The 25,988-nt window shown below is 40.8% G+C and overlaps 1 protein-coding gene across 8 annotated transcripts in view; it reads right to left on the reverse strand.

Annotated features, from left to right (window-relative positions):
• ARMC3 (armadillo repeat containing 3) overlaps positions 1-25,988 on the reverse strand; it is a 92,452-nt gene that overhangs the window by 15,571 nt on the left and 50,893 nt on the right. For 7 of the 8 annotated variants that reach the window (XM_027595700.2, XM_027595699.2, XM_027595695.2 and 4 more), the window contains 6 exons: positions 14,191-14,440; positions 10,555-10,691; positions 9,512-9,680; positions 6,805-6,902; positions 6,038-6,139; positions 5,504-5,611 (listed from right to left, as the gene is read on the reverse strand). In XM_027595700.2, coding sequence (XP_027451501.1) covers positions 5,504-5,611; positions 6,038-6,139; positions 6,805-6,902; positions 9,512-9,680; positions 10,555-10,691; positions 14,191-14,440 — 864 coding nt within the window. The remainder of the gene's footprint in view (positions 1-5,503; positions 5,612-6,037; positions 6,140-6,804; positions 6,903-9,511; positions 9,681-10,554; positions 10,692-14,190; positions 14,441-25,988) is intronic. The other variant, XM_027595697.2, reaches the window with a different exon arrangement.

Genomic DNA, 25,988 nt, shown 5'->3' on the forward strand with positions numbered 1-25,988 from the left:
AAACTACCTCAGAAAACAGAGACTTACTGTGGGAATCCGAAACAATAAGGATATTTTCTATTGTTCATAGGTGGATGAGAAGGTAGGCAGCTAAGTAGAGAGATTTGTCTGGCTCCAAATTGTGTATTGACATTTTCAAAGTTTAATCACTTGCTCCTTTTGACACCATCAACTATCTGAACAAATAAATTAGAAGGCAAGGCTGCTGGGAGCAATGTAAGTCATGAATCCGGCCCACATAGGGTTTCAATTTAGGTGGGAAGATTTTGGTCTATGGAAAATAATCATCATGCCTGGTAGCATTCGATAAATTCCACATGAGTGATAAAAATAAGAAACTCAAGATGTTCCAGAAATCTATCCCAACTGGGTGTCCTGTTCCACCTATTCTATTCCAAAAGAACGAGAAGAGAGTATCATACAGGGTGGACACACAATGTATTCTGGGCTTAGAAGGATGCATGTGCATGTGTGTGTGTGCACGTGTGTGCGTGTGTGTGTAGTTTATTTTGTTATTTGTCAATGTCCCAGTAGGTAAGCTCTTTGAAAACAGATTTTGTTCACTGCTCTATCTCTAACACTAGAACAGCTCCTAGCACCTAGTACAGTAAGTATTTGCTGAATGAATGAGTAATTTCAAGAAAAGAAGGTGAGAAGGTATTTAAATGTGATTAAGATGTTAAGTGTGATTAAGAGACAGTATCTATTTCTGAAAGATTTTGCAGTCAGTAAAGATTTGGGGGGAAGAGAAAAAATGGCTAAGCTAAGGTTAAAAAGAAGGGCTTGAGGGAAATTATTTTAAAAATAAAAATGTTTTAGGAAGTCATTATGATGAAGATTAAGACTGAACAGCAGAAATGTTTAAGTACATGTTGTAAATTTCTAAAAGACTCCAGAGATGAACAGACTGGAAGGAAACAAAATAGAGACAGGAAAGCAATAAACTTTTAAGTGTGTATAATAAACTCATGCACAGTCAACTTAAATATTTATGAAAATTGGTCTGAATACAAAGTACAGTACACATAGAACTTACAATACATTTACAGATAGGTACAGTAAATGGTTATCATAAGGGAAATGGTCTTTATAAAGAAAAGCTTTAGAGGGCATATTAGATTTGTTGGCTTCAGTGAAGCCAAGGAAAGTATCAAGATGGTAGCTGGATAGAAAGGAAACTAATCACCTCTCCCATGAGTGTTTTCCCACAAAGGAGAGCACAACAGAAACCTTCACACACAAAAATAATCTGATTACTGGTCACCCAGTGAGAGCCTGTTGCTTTAGGATTTTAATTCATGTAGCATACGGTGACAATATTCATGAGGAGAAGGAGAAAAATCATTCTTTCCTTGTCCATATTAGGCCACCCCACACACATAATTGATTTGCTTGTTTCCCATCCTTTCTCTCTTCTTCTTTTCAAGAATTTAGCCACTTTGTGGTCCAAGATGGCTCATCATTCTTTGTCAGTATCTCTCAGTAACTTTTTGTTAATATTAAACATTCTCTATGACATTCTCAGATGAATAGAGTTAAAATGTTTTCCTCTATCTCCAGGGATCCAAAGGACTAATAGTCACAAGACAAGAAGGGTTTATCGAAAGGCAGACAGCAGGGCAACAAGATTGCCCTGGGTCCCCCAGCGGACCCAGGACTAAGGAGGGGTAAAGGACTGGACATACACTGATCACTTAAGTATGCAAGGCAGTGGTTTTGGCACTGGGCAAACATTGTTTCACTTACTCTCACAGCACCTCTGTAGGCAGGAATCATTTCCATTTTAGAGATAAGAAAACCAAGTACCGGTTTTGTCTGGATGCAAAATGTGTGTTCTCCATCATGCTAACAATCTGCTTGAATGTTGGGAGTACATCAAGGTTTATCTTCAAGTGGGGAGAAAATGCAGGGACAAGGAGGAGAATGGAAATGGTATGAGAAGAAATAATTATCTTCATTTGTTTACTTATCCTCCTGGGGCATATTAGGAAGGAGTCAAACCTCTATTCCTTTCAGCAACCAGCATTCAGTATTTTAAATAATTTGTGAATACTTAAACCATAAATGTTTCTTTACTGTCTCTGGTGTTCATGATATTATTCTAGGCTTTATGACTATAAAAATGAAAAAGGCCTGGTCCCACGTCTCAAGTAATCCATTGCTTAGTAAGAAAGACAAATAGATCAACACCAAGCAGTTCAGGTTATATATAAGATTATTTGAATTCATGAAGGAGTGAATGCAAAGAGAATACCTAACCTGGGGTGACCAGGGAATGGCTCACAAAAACGAAATGTATAAAGAGAATGAAGAAGAGTAGGAATTTGTTATGCATATAAGACATGTAAGACTCTTACAGAGGATGCCATGGTTGCTGTTGGGACTTCATCTGGAGGAAGACAGGGAATCATTGCTTTAGGCAGAGTAATATCATCAGCCTTTCATTTTGGGAAGCTAACTCTCGGGGGTAGCATGGACGATGGGTTTGTGGAGGGCTATACAAAAGGCAGAAGAATCTTACAATAATGAGGTCAGTGTCTTGAGATATAATACAAAGGCCTGAACTGGGGAGGTAAAGCTGAAAATGGAGGGAAACCATGACTTACGAGACACTGAAGACATCTAGTGCACGGGACTGAGACTCATTCGGTGTAGGGAGGAAAGAAGAAGGACTTCAAGACGATTCCTAGGCTTGAGCACTTGCAGGGGAAGAGGGTAACATTCATCAGCTTAGGGAAGACAGGAGGAGGTTTGGGAGTTGGGGGAACAATGAGTTTCATTTAGAACACATTGTTTACAGGGTAGCAGGAGAGAGCAGACTGGACTCAGGAGGGCCGTATATACCTGTCAGCAGTAGCTAAAACCACGGAGAGTGAGAAAGGGAGTAAATGAAGAATCCTGGGGCATGTCAACATGTAAGGTAGTTGTGATGGGTAGATAGGATATAGCAAAAAGGGCCAAAAAAGAGGGGACTTATCCATAGAAGAAGAAGGTATGGATCAAATGAGATAAAGATGTGAGTGCTTCCAAGTAGTACAGAAAAACCAAACTATCATATATTGTAATTAAAAACCCACGGCTATCTGAAGATCAGCACTTTTAAAAATTTATTTAAATTCTAGTTAGTTGACATACAGTTCAATATTGGTTTCAGGAGTAGAGTTCAGTGCTCTGAACATTTACCTGCAACAGGCAGTGCTCGTCATAACAAGTGCCCTCCTTCATCCCCATCCCCCATCTAGCCCACCCCCACCCCCTCCTCCCTCCATCAACCCTCTGTTCTCTATAGTTAAGATCTTGTCTCTCATGATTTGTTTCCCCCCCCCTCTTTTTCTGCCTCCCTGAAGATCAGCATTTTGATATTTACAAGTACACAAAATAACTTTCAACCCAGTAGGACTGCCCACTCTCCTCCAAAAGATTTAGGAAAGAACCAGACTAAGTTGTAAGAAAAATAAGATGATATTCTGCCAAGAATAGCAGAATCACCAAAGATTAAAGCTGATGTGGTATCAGAGGTACCAGAGGGGGAAATACGCTTTGACTGATGATGGTAAGTACGATATGTGTGTAATGGTCACCCATCAGACAAGTGGCCTACCCTCCCCTTTATCAAGGGGGCAGAAGGTCGATTCCTCCCCAGGGCCATGGCTGGGTAGACCAAAGGGAGACACCTGCCTCAAAGCCAGCCAGTACTTTGGCCTATGACAGTAAGATGGTCTCTCTGACAAATACGCACTTGAATATGCACAAATATGCTTTAGAACTGCAAGTTTGCTTGGAATCGGAGCCAGATTTGTCCCATGGCAAACCAAAGTCACATATAAGCCACGGTTATGGGTGAAGCAGTAATCAAAAGAAAGTCAAGGAGGATAACAAAGCATCTGTAAATAAGATACCCGCATGTGGAGAGAGAAAAAGAGAGGGAGAGAGACAGAGACCCTACAGTTATGGACTTCACCCGAGCTCCAGTCCTTAGGGGATGGCTGCATTTCCTGCGTTGGACTCTGGAGACTCCTCTATATCCCTGCAAGGGTTGAGTGCATTTGGGCTCCTTGCAACTGTTTCGTAGAACAGTACTAACACTTGTTGAGCGTCTACTTTGTGCCAGGCACTGCTCTATGCACTTTCTACGTGCTAATTTCTTTACTCCTCACCATACCCTATGTTCTGTTCATTTTACTGATGAGGAGACTCAGGCAAAGAGAAGGAAACCAACTTGCTCAGGCACACAGTTTATAAGGGTGGACCTTGTCAAAAATAACCTTTTCCTGCAACCGTTCAGATTTCTATTCTCTTGAATACACATGAATGCCTCTGTATGCCCACCAAGCCCTGGGCTAAACACTAGGGATGGGAAGAGAAATACCTCAAATCAGAACATGTTCGTGTCCTCAAGGAGCTCTCCATGCAGTAGAGGTGAAGCACAGAGAAGCCAAAGGAGGAAAAGAAAGACAGGAAGAGAAGGTGTGGGGTGGGGGGCAGGATGGGGAGCGCAGGGGAGGGGTGGGGAGGAGACGGGTGAAAGGGAAGGGAGGGGAGGGCAGGGCAAAAAATATCATTCCTGGAACAATAGGAGCAGTTAAGAAGCTGAGATGAGAAGAGCAGCAAAGGAGACTGGCTACAGAGAAGGAAGTCAGAACTAGGGAAACAGCCGCTCTGAGGTCTGAGGAGAGCAAACCACCGCCCAGACCTTGGGAGGCCGTAGGGGGCGGTCTCAGTTTAGAGAGCGGACGCTCGAAATGCCTGCCAGACAGCCTCCGATACCACAGTGGTTCGGAAGGGCTTAAGTCAACAATAATTAAAGGGTCACGGAGTGTGGCAAGAGGTCCACATGGGTTTTTGAGGAATCCACGAAAGTGCTCATTAGAGAAATCATGGGTTTAAAAATACGTAAACATACGGAAAGCATGTTTAAAACATGCTAGGCCTAAAAAGCATGAAACCACATTGTAATTGTTCCATCAAGTTAAGAGCTGGGTCCTATTTCCCTTTCCTCCTCTCGCTGCCTCCTGAGGGGTCAGAGGTTTCTCTGGGCGAGCAGGGGGGAGGCGGGGTAGAAGCCCAAGGCGGAGAGGGACTGGACCGCGCTCCAGCGTGTGGAGCTCACCACCTGCAAGGGCAGCCGCCGGGGGAGGGCAGGGGGTCACTCTACCTTGATCATGACCCAGGGTTGGACTTTTAAATGACTGGCTAGAGACTACTGTTGCTGTTTTCGAATTCAAGTGTCTGTAGGGCTGTATAGTTGATCAGAGTGCCCTGAGTTCTCACCCAGAGGCAGGAGAAGCAATTCCCTCTGGTTAAGTTTTCAAGAGATTGCAAGAGGCAAAAATGAAGTGACTTGTTAATCACATTTCATGAGTCTCCCCTCGGAACCAACATCCTGATTCGGTAAGAAATGTTTCCTATTTAAAGGCCACCCCTTCCGTTCACCAACTTTGGTGCGGAATCAAAACCTCAGATGACTATCCTTAGGAAAAGAAGACAGTCCTACATCTCCTACCTTGATCCTTTCTCCTTCGTGGTGCTTTTGCTAAGAGCAGTATTTCGTCCAGAAGTAGGTTCCGATTTGTCTTCTGTGGGAGATCCAAATCCAGTACTAAAATGAAAACTATTTGTTCTTAGGACAAGGAAAAATTCATCATCGATTTCAATCATATGAGAAATAATAAAACATTACATTTGCAAGGCATTTCGTCATTTAGAAGGCATTTTCTTTGCCATGACGTGCCTGGGCTCCCTTCCCTGACGTGAAGCTGGGCACCAGGCATGACTCCATCTACAGAAAATCGAACAAAGCCGGCTCACAGCTCCTAAGTCCTGTGCTTGAGGGCTCACTGGAGATTCACAGCAAATAGCACAGAAAGCCTACTTTTCCCAGAGATCTTTTCCACAGCAATTTAAAAAGGCAATTATGAAATTATAGTACTAGAAGAATAAAAAGAATTAAGTTGCCCTAATCTAAAACCTAAATTTGTTCTTACTCCCAGGTTGAGGGGAGAATTATTTGAGTACAGACAAAATACCATTTTCTTACTTTGTCTTTTCTTTACTTGCTCTTCTTAAAGAAGATGAGGAAGAAATACTCCGTCCATAACCAATATCTGATGACTTATCTTCCATAGATGGAGGTGGAGAACTAAAATTTTACATATTTGAATTATATACAAGTTAAAATACTTTGTCAATATTGGATTTGTCCTACAAAACAGATTTTTTTTCCAGAAAATCATAATTGGAGATGACTTTTAACAGTGATAGAATGAAAACATAAAGGAGAGGTAAAGGTAAGACAAAAAGAATATTGTTCATGAACTGGAACTGGAAATATTTTTATAAAATACATCACATAAAATAAATTATGACAGATATACAGGTATCATGACCATTTTAAGGAAGCATTTTGAAGCTTTAATTTTTAGCTGTATTATTTACTTCTTATTTTATAGTAAAACAAAACAAAACTCTGGGCAGCAGTTAGAGTCCTGTAAACATAATTCGTTTTGGTTTGCTCCTATCTGCTTACACTTCCTTCAATTACTTCATGTTACCAGCACTGACTACAGAAATACATCTGGAATTGAGCGGTAAAAGGGAATCAAAGGAAAAACCACGTTGGTGGTGATTTCACGGCCTTTACTATGTCAGGCTATGAGTTTATGGACTGGTGTTCATTTTCAGGGTGATGCCAAATACAGGGGGGGCAAAAAGATACTGTCTGGGAATCTTATATATTCATGCGATGATGTACAGACAAAAATCATTATGCGCTTCCCCGCATCCCTCCTCCCCCAAGGGACTCACACGTCAGATTTACTGTTAACTAAGAGTACAGCACGTAGATCACTTGGTTCTTGTAAGCAGAGATCCTTCAAAGGCAAAAGTTTGGTGCCGGGATTTATCTACAGATAGTTTAACAAAGAAAAAGTAATATCCGCATGGATTATATTGTTTTAAATGAATACTGATGTTCTCAGCTGTTTGAAGTAATGTAATTTCGCACACACATATGCAGTTAAAAAGAGGAACTTGAACTTGTGGGCATCTTGCCTCCAGTTCCCCACAATCTGTATTGCTTTATACTCTCAGCCGTTTCATACCATACTTATCAGTTTGGCCCCCAAAAGTAGTTGAGTTTGCAATGTAAACATAAGGGAGTTTGCAATGTATGCAATGTATATATGAGGGAGAATTTGTTGTCTGTAAGAGTAACTGATTACTCAACAGATGACTACAAATGTTGTGAGGATATGTAAAAATAGGTTAGTCCAGGTCCTATATTAGCAATTTTACCAGCCTGCTGAGGGGGGTTAGACCATACCACCTTCTGGGGTCTTTTCCCAGTCGTATTACAGTTAGATCCCTCTCTCGTCCAAGATACTTTTCAGGATCCTTTAAAAATCAGACAGATCATGTTATTTTTCTGCCCACAACTCTGCCAAGTTTTCCTACTTCATTCAGAATAAAGGCACAAATTCTTCCGATGGTCTACAAGACTTACATGATCTGGTCTCTACCTCTCTGATTCAGTCCTTACCAGTCTGCCCCTTGGTTCACTCGGCTACGGCAACACTGACCTTGCTGTTTTTTTAAATATGCCAGGCATGCATATTCCTCTGCCTGGAAAGCTCTTCCCCCAGCCATCCCCACGGCTAAGTCCCCCAACCTTCTGGCTTTGGCTCACAGAGAGGGGAATTCCTCTCTGTGAGGCCTCCCTGACCTGTGATTTCTAAAATCACGATGAACATCAACTCCAGTACCCGCGCAGCACTGTAGAACCCCCTTATCCTGCCTCTGCTCTACTTTTCCCCCAAAAGCTCTGGTCATTTTGATCATATGATACAAATTATTTGTCATGCTTACTGTTTATTGTCTATTTCTTCTCACGGGGGTGGTGAAAGTAGAGATCTAGGTCTTTTATTTATTGAGATCTTCAAACCTACAATATTTGAAACTTAATATTTACTGAATGAAGGAATCAGAGAATTCTCTGAATTCACTGAATGAGATGGGCTTTCTTGGAGCGGTGATTTCTCAGTGGGGTGTGTGTGTGTGTGTGTGTGTGTGTGTGTGTGTGTGTGTGTGTGTGTGTGTGTGTGTGTGTGTGTGTCTTATGATAGGTATGGGGGCAGTGGCAGCCGGGGAAAGCAGAAGGAAGAGCAGGAGTCAAGTTTTAGGCTAGTCATTTTTCATTATTCAAAATGTCTGGGGACGCCTGGGTGGCTCAGTCAGTTAAGCGTCTGCCTTTGGCTCAGGTCATGATCCCAGGGACCTGGGATTGAGTCCTGTGTCGGACTCCCTGCTCAGCGGGAAGCCTGCTTCTCCCTCTCCCTGCCGCTCCCCCTGCTTGTGCTCTCTCTTTCCCTCTGACAAATAAATAAATAAAATCTTTTTAAAAAAATGTCTCTAGGGGCACCTCCCTGGCTCTGCCGGTAGAGCATGTGACTCTTGTTCTCAGAGTGGTGAGTTCGAGCCCCATGTGGTAGAGATTACTTTAAAAAAATAAACAAATTTAAAAATGTCTCCGATTCGGTTACCATGATAGAGTGTTTCCTGCAAATACGGTTCAGCTATGTGATTCTTTCATGGCCCTATCTCCTCTGCTTTTTTGAGTCAAACTGGTCCAAACTGGCTTTTGCTCCTAGCCTTGCCTGACCCAGGGCCTTGGGTCCTGCACCTGCCCGGCAAACAGAGCATTTGGCTTTTGCACTTCTGAGCTCTCCCTTCACCTGAGGCAGGGATGGCACTTTCTGAGACCTGCACCACTAGCTGCTTGCCCCTCTCTGGGCTTATTTTCTTCCCCCTTTTCTTTCTTCCTCCTGCACCCCTTCTGCCTGATCTCAGGGATTTTCGGTAACTCCTACATCTTTCTTAATGAAGTCTGTGGATCATATCTGTTTCCTAGATTTGCCTAAAGTGGCATTTGTAGATTTAAAAATTGTTTTCCTGTTCTCCTTATTGCTCTTGGTTTCCAGAAGAAAGGAAAATGCTGGCTTAAGCAGCAGTGCCAAAAAGCCCTTAAGATTCTAATTTTTAGCTTCCCCTTTCTCTTGACATTAACCCTGAATCACACTGTATACTGTTTTTAAAATCATAGTCAGAAATGCAGCTTAAATGACAGTCTTCTATATTACATTTTAAAATTTGGTATTACAATTTGGCTCATTTCAATTAGATTATAATAAAATGAAACACTCATACTTCTATCCTTATCACTAACACTGAACCCTGGAATTAATAGAACAGAAAATGCTCCTTCTTTTATATCTTCCCTGAAACTTGAGAGTAGCCTCAGCAAGCTGATTCTACTACAAGTAATCAGATTCTAGTTAAAACTGTACACAAATGCAAGATCTGACAGCCAAAGTTAAGAATAAAGCTCTGATTCCCAAGTTTCTGCCTATAAAAATATACATTCTGTGAGGTGGTTAAAAAATTGCAATGTAATGGCACTGTGACTAAAGAAGAAATGATCGTACATACTAAAATACAAATTAATGCTGTCACTTACCTGACCATAATCATAGAATCCGTCACTAATTATGTTACTTGATGACAAATAGCCAGTCAGGCTGTATTTCAGGGACAGGTAGTTGTTGAGCAATTTGTTATAAGCTGCCTCACTGAATTTATTTTTTCGACTTACTGATAGATTAACTTCTTCAAGGATATCTAAAGCCCTGTCAATACAAGAAAAAAAGCATTATTTGCTTTAAACAAGCAATCCAATATTAAGTTCTCATTTATATACCAAGCCAAGACCCTGAATGAAGAATTGAGATGGAAAGGTTAAAGACATCTCACCCTTTTAGATAAAGTAATACTGACAGAATTGTGAAGATGAATCAGTCCTTTTTGAGAATATATATGCCATGTAGTGACTCATATTCAAACAGCTGAAAAGGACACTTTGAGGGTGGAAAAAATTCTTCATTTAAAGCAAAATTAGTATTGGGCTCCAACTCTTTCAGCTAACCAGGCAATATGCACAAACACAGAGATGGTTAGAAATAGGGTGAGCCCATCAGTGGACCCGTAAAACCCTATTTGCCAGTACGCTAAGGCAACTCGCTCATCTGCCACAGCTGGAGGACCTGCTTTAGTGGGGTGGGTTAAATGCCTAATTCTGACGGAGAAGTTTGGGTGAAGGTGGGGGAAAAAGTAGATGCAGTCATGGCTCACCCATTTCATTTTCGCTTCAAAAGTGGAAAGACAGAGTTGCTGTTTAGCAGTAGCAGAGGGGAGGGAAAGAGAGGCATTGATCAGGTTGAAAAGGTGGATAGGAGACAGTAAAGATGGTTTTGTAAGGGTGCTGGGGAGATCTCCAGGTGGGGGGAATGGGAGGGGACCCCCCCCACGCCCCGCCAGGCTTTCCCTTCTTAGGGAAGGTCCGCTGAGCCAGTCACAGCTCCCGAGGGCTCGGCAGCCTGTGAGATTAACTCCTGTGAGCGGGAGTGTGGACTCTGCCTGACCTTCCTTGCTTGGGCCCGAAGAGTGTGCTCCTTCAACTTCTGCTCTTCATCTGAGCCAGAGACTCGAGGCAGCTCCACTCACCCAAGCCTGCATAATTCAACAGCCATCAGCTCATCGTTGGCGCAGACCATCACGGCCCAGCTGGCGTGCCTTCTCACTTCTGCATTCTTAGAGCGCAGGAGCTCCACCAGCGGCTCCAGGCCGCCTGAATTTCTTAACTGAACATGGAAACCAAAAGTTTACACGTTGGGAGTACAGAATATAAATGCTGATTTTTTTTTAAATCTCATTTGATTGTTAAACGATTTTAACTATGTAAGAACATTTTAGGATATTTAGATTTATTACATCCAGGGGGAAGCAGTCTATTACAAAACCTTAAAGACAGGAGCCCAGATTTCTGTTCAAGGTCAAGAGGAGGCCACAGGCAAATAACCGAGGGAGGCCACTGTGACTTTGCATGGAGGTCACTGTGACTTTGCATGGGAGGGGGACTGAGAGCCTGTCTTCTTGCTCCCTGTGCTCATTCATTCTGCTCCTCAACACTGACTGTTCATTTGGCCCTATGGTAGACAGAATGATGGTCCCCCAAATGTGTCCTTTTCCCTGGAAGGGATTTTGCAGATGTGACATGTTAATAAGTTTGAGATGGGGAGATTGTCCCAGATAATCAGGTGGGCCCAATTTAATTACCAGGGTCCTTATAAGACAGAGATATGGGTGCCTGGAGCCAAGAAAGGAGCCGTGTAGAAGCAGAGATTGGAGTAATACCCTTTGAAGATGGAGGAAGGGGCCACAGAAGGGATGGAGGTGGATGGTAAAAGCTAGAAAGGGCAAATTTTCCCTCAAAGTCTCCCAAAGGAACATAGCTCTGCCAACACCTTGATTTTAACCCGTAAGACCTGTTTTCAGACTTCTGACCTCCTATACTATACAATAACGGATTTCTATTACTTTAAGCCACAGTGTTGTGGTCATTTGTTACAACAGTAATAGGGAATGAATCCGGTCCCCAAGGCTGGGCAGGAGGAATTGATACAGTGACATGCTACCCATGTCACTGGACACCACCACCAAATCATCAGTGTGGACAAAGCAGTACCATAGCAATGCCCTAGAAAAAGACCAATTTTTGTTATTGCTGCACAGTGTCTTCTCTTCAATTCTCCAAGGAGTGAGGAAGAGATAAAAAAGAATAAGAAGAGAATTGGACAGAACCACATAAATTACATCGTTAAAGGAAATTCAAGTAATAAAGGTAATTATTCATGGATAAAATCATTCCGATCCGGAAAAAAAAAAAAAAAAAGATTTGACAGAGCTCTTGTCATACTGCCTGAAATGCAATACTCTATCATCTGAACCTAGAGGACAAAAAAAGAATATTCTACCAGTTTCTATGTGTAGTATCTGAAGACAAAAGCCCTTATGGGATATGATCCACTCGATTCAGATTCAGTCATTTTCCGTCAATGTCCAGTGACATTTTCTTCTCAGGGATCACACTTTAGTACTTGTAACATTACAGCTTTAAAAAGTTTACTTGAGGCATCTTAGGCTTTAGCAAGTCAAATTTCTGAACATCTTTATTTCTGAGTATAATACAAGATAGTCTAACTCCATGTGTTCTTTTGGAAAAGATCTAATTCATTTATTAATTCCTTCATTCATTTACCCATTCATTTAATGACTGTTTAGTAAGTATGCACTCTGTGCCAGATATCTATTAATGGCATGGACACAGGGAAAAAAAACTCTCAGGTCCTTTCCCTAAGGCCTCAACCATATATGCAAAGCAGAAGACAAGGGAAGCATACATAGGGTGTAAGGGAAGCATAGAGGAGGACGCTCCCCAGCTTGAGGGCTGAAGAAAGGCCTCATGGAAGACAGAATGGCTGACATGGGTTTTGAAGAAGTGCGATTTTATCAGCTGGACAAAAGTGAGAATAGTTTTCCAAGCGGAGAAATCAAAGACATATAAATAAGAGAACAGAGCATTATGGACAGAATTACAAATGGTATGGTATTTCTGGAGTATGGAGTTAGGCCTGGGAAGAGGCTTCAGGCACAGGTGGGTAGGTGTGGGTCATTGGGAGCCCATGCAGATCACGCTAAGCAGCTCAACTTTTCCTCTGGGGCAATGGCGCGCCACTGGGGACTTGCAATGACGTGTTGAGGATCGTATATTTGAAAGATCAGTCTGGAGGCAGTGTGGGAAGCAGGGGTGGCAGGCGTAGGGAGAGCAGACGACTGAGCTGCAATATTCCTGGAAAGAGACGGACTATTCTGCAGACTGCATCAAGGTAGGACCAAAACGCTTTGATCGCTGTGTTGCCGAAGCCTAACATAGTGTCTGACACAGAGTAGATGGTAAATAAACATCTGGTAGTCTTGGGGTGCCTGGGCGGCTCAGCCGGTTGGACGTCCAGCTCTTGGTTTCAGCTCAGGTCAGGATGTCTTGGGTGGTGGGATCGAGCCCCCTGTCGGGCTCCTCACTCAGCAGGGAGTGAGGCTTAAAAGCTTGTGGAGTGCTTAGCACAGTGCCCACTGCCTAGTAAGTGCTCAGTAAGCGTTAGCTGTTGTTATTTATATTGGCAGGAGAGGAACAAAGCCCTAGGCTGTTTGATGAGTGCTGCGTGACAAGTAAATATGACAAAAGCAGGAGAAAAAAGGATGTTTGTAGGTTTACATTACCTTTTTGAATAGAACCAAAGACACTTTTATATGATACACTTGTAAAAAAAAAATGCAATTCTATGTTTTAAAACTTTGAAATATACAAGGAACACAGGAGTATGTGGAACCCATGTGTATAATGTAACGCACTATAGTAAAGGCACGCCTGTTTGTCTACCGCTCAGCTTAAGAAATGACGAATTTAAATGACCTTGAGCCCCTGTTTTTTCCTCTCAGTTACATCCACTCCCTTGATTCCCCAAGAGGATTTCTTGAATTTGGGGTTAATCATTCTCTACCTTTGCCTTTAGAGTTGCAACGTACATGTATGTTTATCTAAACAATATATTGCTTAGATTTGTGTATTTACGAGTGCTACATAAACAGAATCATAGGTTGTAGTCTTCTGCAATTTGATTTTGCTCAGCATGGCTTGAGATTCATCTCTGTTGATGTCTGTAGCTATAGTTCCTTCATTTTCACTGATGTGAAATTCCATTTTATGAATATACCACAAATTTATTTACCCATTCTCTTAAAAAACTAGACAATTGGTGTGTTTCCAGTTGTTTAGATATTATAAACAATGCATCTGGTGCACAGAGGCAAGAGGCCATTTTAGTTGTATAACTTAGAAACAGAACGGCTGGATTATACCGGATTATAGGACATGCTCTTCTTTGCTAGGTAATGCCAATTTCTTTTCCAAATGTTGCACCAATTTAATAATTTAAATTTTTAGAGTAGTTTTAGGTTCACAGCAAAATTGAGCAGCAGGTACATAGATTTCCCATACTCCCTGCCCCCACACACGAGCAGCTTTCCCATTATCAACATCCCCTGCCGGACTGGTACATTTGTTACAACTGATGAACATACACTGACACATTATTATCACCCAGAGTCCATGGTTGAAGTGTTGCACCAATTTCAAAGGATCTAAATGATGGGTAGGTTCAAACACTTGAAAATGTTTCAAATTAATCCACCCAGAGGTAGAGACCAGAAAAATGAGAGAACAGATGTTATTAAAGCTCTCACCTCTGTCCGGGCCTCAACATCGCACGCGGTTGCAGCCACCATGAGAGCCGCTTTGCTCTGCACGTTCGTGTTTGCAGAATGGAGTGGGCTGATGAGGGCGTGCATGACATCGTGGTTCTGTATGCTCACACGAAGGGGCTCCTGCATTGCCATGTTTGCTAATACTGTAGCAGCGTTGGAAATGGCTCCATCTCGTTTACTGGACAGCATGTTTATTAATGGATCAATACCATCAGCTTCAGCAGCAGCACTGGGTAAAATGGAGGAGAAATGAATGTCATTCATCCAAGTTCAAGAAATTGTCTTTGGAGTATACAACGGAGCTTATTAAACAAATGAGTACATAAATACGGTTTTAGAAAGAAATTAACTTACAATGCAATGAACCCAGACTTGTTGTGCTAGTGATTTAAGCGGAGTCTGGGAAAATGTCAGTTAAGAATGAATTTAAATAACCCTTTTCTTACCTCTACAGCTTGTAGTTATAGAAAAATGCATGGCTACTTCTTAGAAACTCTCCTACAGCTGTTCATTTTTTTAACTCAGTGATACTTAAAAGACAGGAATTCTATTCAAAGATAGCGGATTAAGATATTCTCAACCAGTAGGAAAACAAAGCTTTATTTTTATTTTATTTTATCTTATTTATTTATTTTTTAAGAGAGGGAGAGAGAGAGAACCTTAATCTTAATCTGGGCATGGAGCCTGACATGGGGCTCGATCTTACAACCCTGAGCTCAGGCCCTGAGCCAAAATCAAAAGTCAGATGCTTAACCCAACTGAGCCACCCAAGTGGCCCTAGGAAAACAAGACTTTTAATAGGGGAAATGAGTGAGTGGGAGATGCTCCTGGTTTAAGTTAAAACTCTTTAGCTCATCCTCCCCATCTTTAAATGAGGTTGTTAATTGTAGGCAGAGGTTAACAGATTTGAAGCCAGCAAAACATTTTGGAGATAAATGCTGCTTTTACAAATTAAATATCAAAGATCAAAGTCCTAATATTGACATAATAACTAGTTTTAGTAATGTAAGCATATTCAGGTGTTAAATTTCCTATTTCTGCTATAAAAAGACCACGATTATCCATAAAACATATTAATAGTCTCACAAGTAATAAGCCTACACCTCTTTTTAAGAACACCATACTGGGGTGCCTGGGTGGCTCAGTCGTTAAGCATCTGCCTTCAGCTCAGGTCATGATCCTGGGGTCCTGGGAACGGGCCCCACATTGGGCTCCCTGCTCTGTGGGAAGCCTGCTTCTCCCTCTCCCACTCCCCCTGCTTGTGTTCCCTCTCTCGCTGTATCTGTCTCTGTCAAATAAATAAAATCTTAAAAAAAAAAGAACGCCATACTTTCTATAGTACTTGCTTTCTAATCACTTAAAAAGCTCATAAAGTAGTGAAAATAAAAAAGGGGATCATTTTAATAAGAGGAAGATGATTCAATTATGTTCTTTAATATTTGGAATTCTTTCAAATATGAGATGTTCCAAGCCATAAGATTATACAGAGCATCCTAGTTTCAAAGGAAGACCCCAAATTTTGTGTTAAAAACCCGTTTATATCTTCATGGGAATAGAGGTAGTCAAGACAATAAAAAAAACATACCTGAGACTCCAATAATATGAACATCCCTTTAAGGTTTATATCTGACACATTTTTTTCCACTTAAGATCATATTAAGAACCAAAACTGAAAACAGCAAGTGAGGCTATATGATTCAGCCCATCACCCTGTATTCTGATGAATATTCTGATAATTAAATTTAATTTGGTAGTCACTTAAATTTGCTGATTGTGAACAGAAGTGACAATCTCAAAAACACAGGTTATCACAACTGTCGGAGAGAGGGCACAATGTAAATGAAGTGTCCCGGCGGAGAAAGGAAGCTGTGATTGTCACTCAGAGTAGCTCTGAAGTGGACCGAACAACAGCAACTGGGCCGGAATGAAATGATGAAGGTGGCCATTCTGGGGAACGCTGGACTCCGTTGGTGTTAACCCTGAAGGCACCTCCCACCCTGGTTTGAATAAATCCATCCAGAAAACACACTGTATTGATATGAAGGCAAAATCAGAGTTTGGTTCCATATCTTCCCATACCCTAGTCCTTGGTATATATCTAATCCTTCTTGTGATGTCTCCCATTCTTTTCCTGGGAAGGCATCCCTTTAAAATTTGGTTAGATGACACGTAACCAAAATTTGTTTCTATAAAAATATTGGTAGGAAGGGCCTGCATCTCACTATGATAGCTGGAGGGCCAGAACTTGCTCTCCTTTCCTAGAGGACAAAATAAACACTCTTAAGATAATTTTACTTTTACTTTTAATTCTCTCTCCTACCATTAATCAAACGGTGGTCATTTGATCGTATGAATAAGGAAAAATTTCTCAGAAACTTCTCATATTTTTACTTATAGTGGAAATATTCAATTTTTTAAAACTGCCAGCAAGAATTTTAAATTATGCATATTTTCTAATTAATATGAGATGTAAACCTGCTCAAAAATAATTTTATTTCTTTGACTTATTTTTCAGGCACTGAACGCAATCAGTCCCTTCAACCAAAATACTTTGTAGTTTGTAATCATTGCAAACATTCCTCAGTTAGAAGGCAAGATGCCTTTGTCACTTAGTGATTTTTCCTTCCACAAGGTTCACGTTTTGAAACATCCTGGAGAATCAGGGAGGAGAACACAGTGGAGGTGTTTCATTGTAACCGTGACAGAAACTACAAGTATTATAGGTAAGTGCATCTCAGTACATTCTCCAGGTCTGTGTCTTTTGTATGTTTCAGGGGTTTTCTGGAAAATTTAAGTGAATACATAGGATCCCACTTTGTCATTTGTTTATCTTATTTATTAAAAAAAAAATGGGCTGCGAGATACCGAATTTTCATCAGATGTGCCTCTGCTCACAGCCTTTGTGCTTGGGTTTGCTTCCTCCTCTCTCCTGGACAAAGGCATATTTTGCCTTGGTTCATTTCTATCTCTGCCTTCTGCTCTTTTCTGTGCTCTTTATGAACCAGTAAAGAGAAGTACGTAAAATCCTAGCTGGTTAAGGAACCAAAGATTCTAGTACACCGTGGAATATAGCTTTTACTAAATTGAACATAACGGCCAGCACCAAAAGACAAATCGTACGTATGCAGCTGGGAGAATGATTTGCATTGTGTGTACATACCTGCCCATAATGTGCTATGTGCAGTCTGGTTAGGTGTGAAAAGCATAACCAAGATTAAGTTATTATGGTGGAAAAAAATCAAGCTATTATTCTTACCCAAGAAAACCTAATTCCATTCTAGAAATAGAGCACAGAACTTACATTTTTTTTACAAAAAAAGAACTGCATTAATTTTGTGTTTCAAACCCAAGACATTCTGTTTTATTTTTCCCTGTGTCTGATATGTACACAGGCTGGAGCCTGTCATATTTTAAAAACACATTTCCGTTTCCTAGATAGTATGGCATTATCCAAATGAATGGGACAGAAGTCAAACTGCTTTGTTACAAAATCCAGAATTATAGGGCCATATGTCATCACGATAATCCAAAAATATTTTGATTCTTACTATCGTGAACCTCCATCAGTTGGAGTTTAATCAAGTAAGAGTTCAAAAAACTAACAAAAACCCAAATATGGGAAAGTATAAAAACATCTGTTTATATCATTTGATATATGTAAACAGAAGTGAAGTTCGGCAAGTCATGTGTGTCCAATTTATTACCAAGTCCTAACTCTTTTCGGCTTCCCTATTTCTCCAATCTCTCTCTTGTCTCCAGCTCCATCTCTCCAATCTAATCCAGTTCATCAATCCCTTGTGAACTGATGTGCTCTTCTAACAGGTCTCTCCTCCACCCCTCTGATTCTTTCTCCAACTTTTAGCTAAAGTGATCTTTTAAAATAATAATCAGATTATTATAATTATATACATCATACACATCATCAGATTTCTCCCCTCCTTAAAATGTTTCTGGTTTCCCGTTGCTCAGGATGAAGCCCTAAATTTCCCACATGGCCTCCAAGGCCCTGCATGACCCCACCTGCCCCCCACAGGCCCACGCCCCCTCACCTCTCCCTGTGGCTTTATGCTCTGGGCCTCTCTGCGACCTGCAACAGGCCAGGCTCTGGCTTACCTCTGGGTATTCCCATACGCCTGCCGTTCTTACTTCCTGATGAACTCTTCCCCCGGATAATTCCCATTCACCTTGCCAAGCTCAGCACAAATGCCTCTTCCTCAAGGAAGCGTACCTTGACCCTCAAACTAGATACCAGGTCTCTTTTCCCCATGAGCTCAAGATCATTTGTTTGCTAAACATATGTACATTTTTTAAAATGATGTTTTGGCACAAATGGTCACACAGAACGGCAACAGTCTTGAAATACTATGTTATAGAAGCTTGTTGTAGAAAGGAGTTTACCACAAAGCTTTTTGGTTAAATCCCTGAACCCCACAATGAAAAAGCACTTACAGCAGGGGCACTAAGAACATGGTTAAAGAAAAATACAATGACTGTGCACACATAGTGTCTGTTTACGGCTCGCTGAAAATACTATGTGATTTCATGTGAGTGTGTCTTTGCATTCATGGTTTCTCTGCCCAAAAGTCCCGGCCCTACCCATCCATACCTCTTTCCCCGCGGAACTGTAGCTCACCCTTCAAAACCCGCTCAACTGCCCCTTTGTGTGCAGTCATTCTTGCCCATCCCCGCCTCTCCTTGTTACTCACACCTTCCTCTTGCTATGTCTACACCTGGTCCCCACTTCTTAGAGGTAGTGCTTGAGTCTTATTTATATCCCCAGTGCTGAGAAGATCAATATATTTAAATTGACTTGACTCCACTCAAGGGGAGCGATGAAGAAAACCCGCAGGAGTCGAGAGAGGGTGAGGGAAAAATACCCAGTTCAGCTTTACATTTGGAAGAAGGCATAGGGCCCAATACAACTGAGATCTCTGCTTATAGCACTTACAGCTGCTCTCCCCATCCCCAACACTTCCCTAATTATTTAGTGAAGCAATTTTTATACAGAGTTTAGGGAATGACATCTTGCACTTTAGACCACGTCTTAGGGATATGTCCATTTATATACTAAAGGATGTCCCTATTTTGTCTTTGCAGACACAGTCGACTCTGTCTATTTGAGTCACGTCATCAGATGACACTATTTGGTACTTCTCAGAAAACCTTTGTTGCACTTCGGAGGTTCACATTTAACCCATCTGCAAAGGCTGGTTACATGATTCAAGGGTGACCTTGGGCAGTACAGAAATCTGTTTAACAGAGCCCACATACAGGGTAATATGTGGAACCCGATGGAACAGATGGTAATATTGGCAATCAGAACCTTGTTTGTTAACAGTGATTACAACCATTCCCACCAGCATGACTTTTCATATGTCTCGGCGAGGTTTGTCACACCAAGAAAGACATACTGGCGGCAGACACGCTGCAAGTGGTCAGGAGGGTGCTTAGGCAGCGGACGCAGGGGGCACATGTGTGAGCCTTGTCAGCTGCCCGTGAGTCTACACAGGTGCATGGGGATGGGGCGCTGGCTGGGATGATAAACGGGTCTCCTGGTTGTCACAGCCAGATTTGGAATGCTGTGACAGGATTCCTGACTCTCGTTCCAGCCAATTTCTCAACAAAAGTAATGATCCAAGAAGTCGAGTGTGTTCGTTAAATTGATCAATTTCTGACTACATCCAAAACAACCATGACCCTGCGACCAGCCCCACAGTGGCAGAAGAATGGGATGTTGGCCCCCAACTCTGGCTGAACTCCATGGCTGACAAAAGTAACCAAGAGAATTTTCTCCTTTGAAAGAAATATTATTTAAAAGAAGCTGATCAGTAGTTAAGGGAGAGGATCACAATTAACTGTAGGCAAATGCTTAAAAAGAAGGGTTTTTTAAGTAGCATGTAATTATTAAAGGAAAACCCAGCCAGGAAAACAAATGCATGCAGTTTTACATCCTATTGCAAAATAGGGAGAATGCAAAAAAAAAAAAAATTTTTTTTTAAAGTATGTGACCTAATTGTTTATCTCATATTGATGTATCTCAGTGGCATAATTTTGAGACTTTCAGAGTGTGCTCTTCTGCTACGGTTGCTATGACATCATGGTTTCTAAAGAGAGCGTGTCCAGTTGCAAAGAGACTAACTAGTCCGTGCTAACCCAGCACCTCCACAAACAGCATGCAGGTTTTTGTTACCAGTTATGAGGCAGGCAGTCAAAGTCTAGGGAGATCAAATGTAATTTTCTTACAAGTGACATGGAATCCTTATTGACCTATCTGCTCAATCACAATCCTTCAGTTCCATACATGCCACCTTCTGTTTTGAGAGCTGGAATGCCTGCCAATAATTAACTAGCTGCCATCAGGAAAGAACAACCGTCTTCATGTTACATGGCTGACTTGTCTCCTGATAAAACAGGAATAATGGTCAAGGTGTTGGAATACTCATAATAACTGGCTTTTGCAGTTACTGAATGTTTCTATTTAGCCTGGAAATCAGTCTCTTTACATATCTGCATGTGACAAGTGACGCTATCCCAAAGTAATTAGAGGTACCATTGTTGATTTTCTTCACTAAGGAATAAGGACGCTGCATGCTTTCTTGCGACAGCACATCAAAACCCCTGGCACTTGCCCGGTTGCCTTATTCTCGTCAGTTCTAATGTCCCCTCTTTGGAGAGGCCGTCTTGGACGAGGTTTATGTCATCCTCCCTGACCCCTTTCACAACCCGGTGTCACGCATGCTCCTCTCTAGAACATTGTGCTGCTTTATTTAATTGATACCGTTATCTCTTCTCAAATTACTGTCTTAAAATTACTCCCTATGGTCCGACTCCCTGTGTGAAAAGTAGGTTTCATGACAGCGGTCTGATGGAATCTTTGATGTGCTCCCTACAGTATCCCTGCAGCCTAGAACAGTGCCTAGACATAAAGAACCCCCAAGAAATGGAGAAAGAGTTACAAAAGAAACCTAAACTCTTAACTCCTTTCACCTCTGAGATAAAATGATAAAAGTGGTAAAGAGTGATCTCAACTAGTTCCTAGTGGAAGTTGTGCTCAAGACTCCCTATGATACTGGATAGAGGGTAGTTACTCAGATGCACAAAATATAACAGATAATCTAGGCTGACTTTTCTTTGTTCTGTAGTTAAGAAAGATAACATTTAGATAGACTAAGACTTGCTCATGAGGCAAGTCAATCAACCAACACAGGATTAAAACCCCGGTGGTCTGACTTTTAGTCTATAACCTTTTTTACAATCATCCCTCTCTGAAGCTTTAAAAAGTATGGTGTTTTTTAGGAAAAAAAAAAAAAAATCCAGGGAATGAGAAATGAGGCGGGCCAGTTTGATATGCAGCATAGTGGGAAATTCTTACTAACCAATGGATATATTTTTTTCCCTTTTCCTTATTCTCCTTACAGAAGGAGGGGAAAGGAGAGGACGGATAATGGAAAGGAAGCTGGGAGGAATGGAGTGGTCCTTATTATTTAGGAAGGAAAGGAGGAAATGAAGATTCACCCCTTCGGAGGGGCCGACTGGAGTTCCAGGAGCACTGGGCAGGCCAGTCTGGAAGAATTCAGAGATCAGGAAAGCAAAGAAAAGCATTTTGATGAAGATTTGCAGAAGTTCAGACTCAGATACTAAGCAGGAGGCAGAGAGAGAGAAAAGCTGCAGGAGTGGAGACTAGGAGTTTCAACTCCCGCAAACTCCCTATGGTTATGCATAGCAGACTGCCTCGGGGCGTGTCCACCCCACTGCCATGACCCTGGGCAAAGACTGTGCCTCTGTTTCCTCATCTGCAGAGTGGACCTAACAATTATCCCTGCCTCATGGCACTGCTTCGAGGATTTAATAATATATTCCATTTCAAGTACCTAGCTCAAAGCCTGGCCCACACACGCCAGTTCTCACCATCACCACGGTCTACTATATTCAGTGAGCCACAAGGCAGAGATTTTCCTATATCCTATCTTGATTTTTTGGACCATGGAAAAATACCGTATTTCCAAATTTGCATGTGTGTATGAAATTTTCATTTTCAGACAACTTTTCAGCGAAGTGGTCAAATCTCCAACACCTGCAGGGCCAGAGCTGGGACAGTTTCCTCAGGAGTCCCGCCCAAGCCTTTCCTATTTAGGTGCAGCCAGTGAGCGATAGAGGCCATTTCCAGAGAGGAAAAAACAATCACAGAAAATGACTAATATAAAAAGTCAAGGATGAGTAAAAATGGAATTTATGTAGGTTTTAAGTACTGCTTCAAAGTGAGAGTGTGAGAGAAAAAAAATCACACAATAATTTGAAAATTTTCTATGAAAATCAGTAATGTTAGAAATCAAACCTGAGGGGCGTCTTCGTGGCTCAGTCGTTAAGCGTCTGCCTTTGGTCGGGTCATGATCCCGGGGTCCTGGGATCGGGCCCCACATCAGGCTCCCTGCTCGGTGGGAAGCCTGCTTCTCCTTCTCCCACTCCCCCTGCTTGTGTTCCCTCTCTCACTGTCTCTCTCTCTGTCAAATAAATAAATAAAATCTCAAAAAAAAAAAGAAATCAAACCTGAAAGGGGTACCAGAAACTTTAAGATAAGAATATGCAAATGTCAGTCTCTGCTCTCTGGGTAATAAAAGCAGCATAGACAATTTTCTAATTGAACATTTCATGGGATTCCCACAGCCTCACGAAACTAGAAGCCAATAAATTTTAAACTGTGAAGGTCGATTAGGCAACAACTAACACAAAATGGAGATATGGAATCAACCTGTTTTATTGTAATATCCAGCTTTTCACTCTATATCTTTCTTCAAATCCAGTATGATTTTTCCAACCTACTATAGCCTGTGTTATAACAACATTCTATCAGGCAGAGAAGGAATCAACGTGCTAACAAGTAGAAATGAAAAATATCCATTCAGTAAACTTGGATGGAAATAATACAAGAATAAATTTTAAGTTTACCACAAAGACTCTTACCATTTATTTGATTAACTTCAGAAACCTTTTAAAATAATAAATAAACACTTTAAATTCTTTGCGATATCATCCTTAATACAAAAGTTTAAAACATCCTTATACAAAACTGAATTTCCTAAAAGGTTATGAAACTAACTCAGTTATCTTGTAGGATGCTCAAATTGTGAGCATTCTAATTCAAAGGAGGTAGAATCTTACAACAAAGTGATACTAATAATTTTAAAACAAAATAATCTTTTCTATTATACAAAGTCAAGAGCAAAAAATCAGCTCTAGAGAGACTACAATAACAATGAGATTAACTGATGCTGTCCAAGCATATGCTATTAATCCTATATGGTTATATAGCACAGCAGATATTCAGTCACTGGAACAATGAATGTGTCAAAACATTTTAAAGTGACTGCACCTTAAAAGGGACCAAAGACAAATGTAAGCATCTATTAACACACATTTAGCAGGAGAATATTCTTTCTTCAAAAGCAACACAATGAAATGCTTACGAGATGACAATATTTTAATAATGTTTTAAAATATTATTTTAGACGCACCAGAGTGTTTCAAATTAAATTATTGTGCCTTTCATTAAAATACAGAGCAATCTTTCCATTGCCTTTTTTGCCCTTCCCCCAACTTCCTTCTTAATGACCACTAGGGGTCAGTATGAAGACACAGTTCCCTTCACTGCAGTGAAAACAGAGCTCTGGAAACATTTTCCTGGCGAAAAACCCTTACGCAACAAAGACAATAACTGTACAGCTTTGGCATTCTGAAGTCCAACCGATACATCAAGTCTATAACATGAGTTTGCATTTTTCATGAGATTGCATTTTAATTTTGTAAATCACAGTGGATTAGTTCTACAGTCGATGTTTCTTTAATAGCAAAGTATTCAAAGTGACAAGATTACTTACTCTAAGTGTATCTGTGTGAACTGGCCAAGAAAATATGCTCTAGAACAGACGGTAAAATTTATTTTCAAAGGGTGAGATTACACAACTCTTGGCCATCTCAAAGCCATACATCCCATCTCTTCCCGTAGAGGAACAGAGATGGAAGTAAAGCTTGTGTTTTGCCAACTTTAGGGGAGACTGTTTTTTTTCTCCTTCAAAGTGACTGTCCTTGTTGGGCACACAATAGCTTTGAGTGCATAATATAGCCAATTCTAAGATATAGCATTAGCCTGTATATTTAAGTCTACAAATTAAAAGAAATACTTGTAAAAATAAATATACAATTATATTACCTTCCCCCAACTCTATTTAATGGGGTCAGAATGGGGGAAAAAAAAAAAAAAAGCTTTGAGAAGTGCTTTCTATACAATACTAGAGAGATTTAACATTCCAAGAAATGACTTAGGGTCAGGCTCTCCCCTGACAATGCCCAGTGACTGATAGGGAGTTGGGTCATAGTGAACAGACGAAGTCCTGCCTTTTCTTGAAGTGCTGTATAAAGTTCTGGACGTGGCACACCTTTCAAATGGTTTCTCTACACCTTTTATGGCTTTCTTAGGCATGGTACGCCATGAATAATTCTACTATTCAGTCAATACTTTATTTCTACGTTAGTGAAAAGAAATATTAATACTGATAATACAAAATGACAGGTTATCCATAGATAATACAGAACATTTAGAAGTTCCTAAAGTACTCAAACACACATCCATATGATTTGGGGGCATTGTATCTCTTTCTGGAATCCCTTTGAGGTATACTCCTTACTCATCTCCTCATTTCCTTTGCTGTGGTCCTGACCATAGGTCACACAATAGCAGACTGGTCCCTACAGAAGAGCTTTGTTTCTAGGGGCGCCTGGGTGGCTCAGTCAGTTAAGTGTTGGCCCTCGGATCAGGTCATGGTCCCGGGGTCCTGGGATTGAGCCTCATGTTGGGCTCACTGCTCAGCGGGGAACCTGCTTCCCCCTCTCCTCCCCAGTTGTGCTCTCTCTTGCTATCTTTGTCTCTCTCTAAGTAAATGAATAAAAGGAAGAAGAAGAAAGAAGAAGAAGAAGGATAGCTTTGTCTCTGGTATTGTGAAGGCCCGCAGCGGCCCAGCAACCAACTTTTTGTTTAAGTAACCACTATATGTGCTGTCACTTAGAACTCACTTAACTCACTGCTGTTGCGGAAAGCGAAGAAGGGGTATAAGAAATAAAAAATAAAAAACAAAGAAATGGAGATTAGAAGGTCTCTAAGCTTGAGCAAAATCACCCAGTTCTTCATGGAGAGCACATGGAATAAGTATGAAGAATCAAGAGTTAGTATGATCTATGAATAAACAATAGAGACTTGATTATGTATTTTCTACAGCAAAACCACAGTTTGTACTTACTTATCTATGGGTATTAATGGTATTATTAACTTTTTATGTTTTTATTTTATTCATTGTCTTATTTCCTAAAATAACTATCTTTTGAGAGCTATGAAGTCACCAACCATACTATTTTCTAATCTTTTCATAGTTTACTAATAGCCAAAATTTACTTAGTGTTGGCAAGGAAAATGAAAAACATCGAACTCTTTTTATTCTTAGGATAACTCAGAAACTCTAATTCTGATCAGATCCAACAGATGGCAGTGATGTTATAAATTAACAGTTTAAAATACTCCTGTAATATGTAGAATCTGCCCCTCAGAAGAATGTCAACCAAGAATAATTCTCTCGGTATTTGCATAAATAATGTACAGCTTTGATATGAATAATTGGATAGAAGAGTACAAGGTAAATATCACATGAAATTTCGCTGAAATGGTATTTCCTGTATCAAAAATCAACAACTTTCTCCTTTCCAAAAAGTATTGTAAATTGAGAATTGTC

The sequence above is a fragment of the Zalophus californianus genome, chromosome 9, assembly GCF_009762305.2.
Source record: "Zalophus californianus isolate mZalCal1 chromosome 9, mZalCal1.pri.v2, whole genome shotgun sequence".
Lineage (NCBI taxonomy): Eukaryota > Metazoa > Chordata > Mammalia > Carnivora > Otariidae > Zalophus > Zalophus californianus.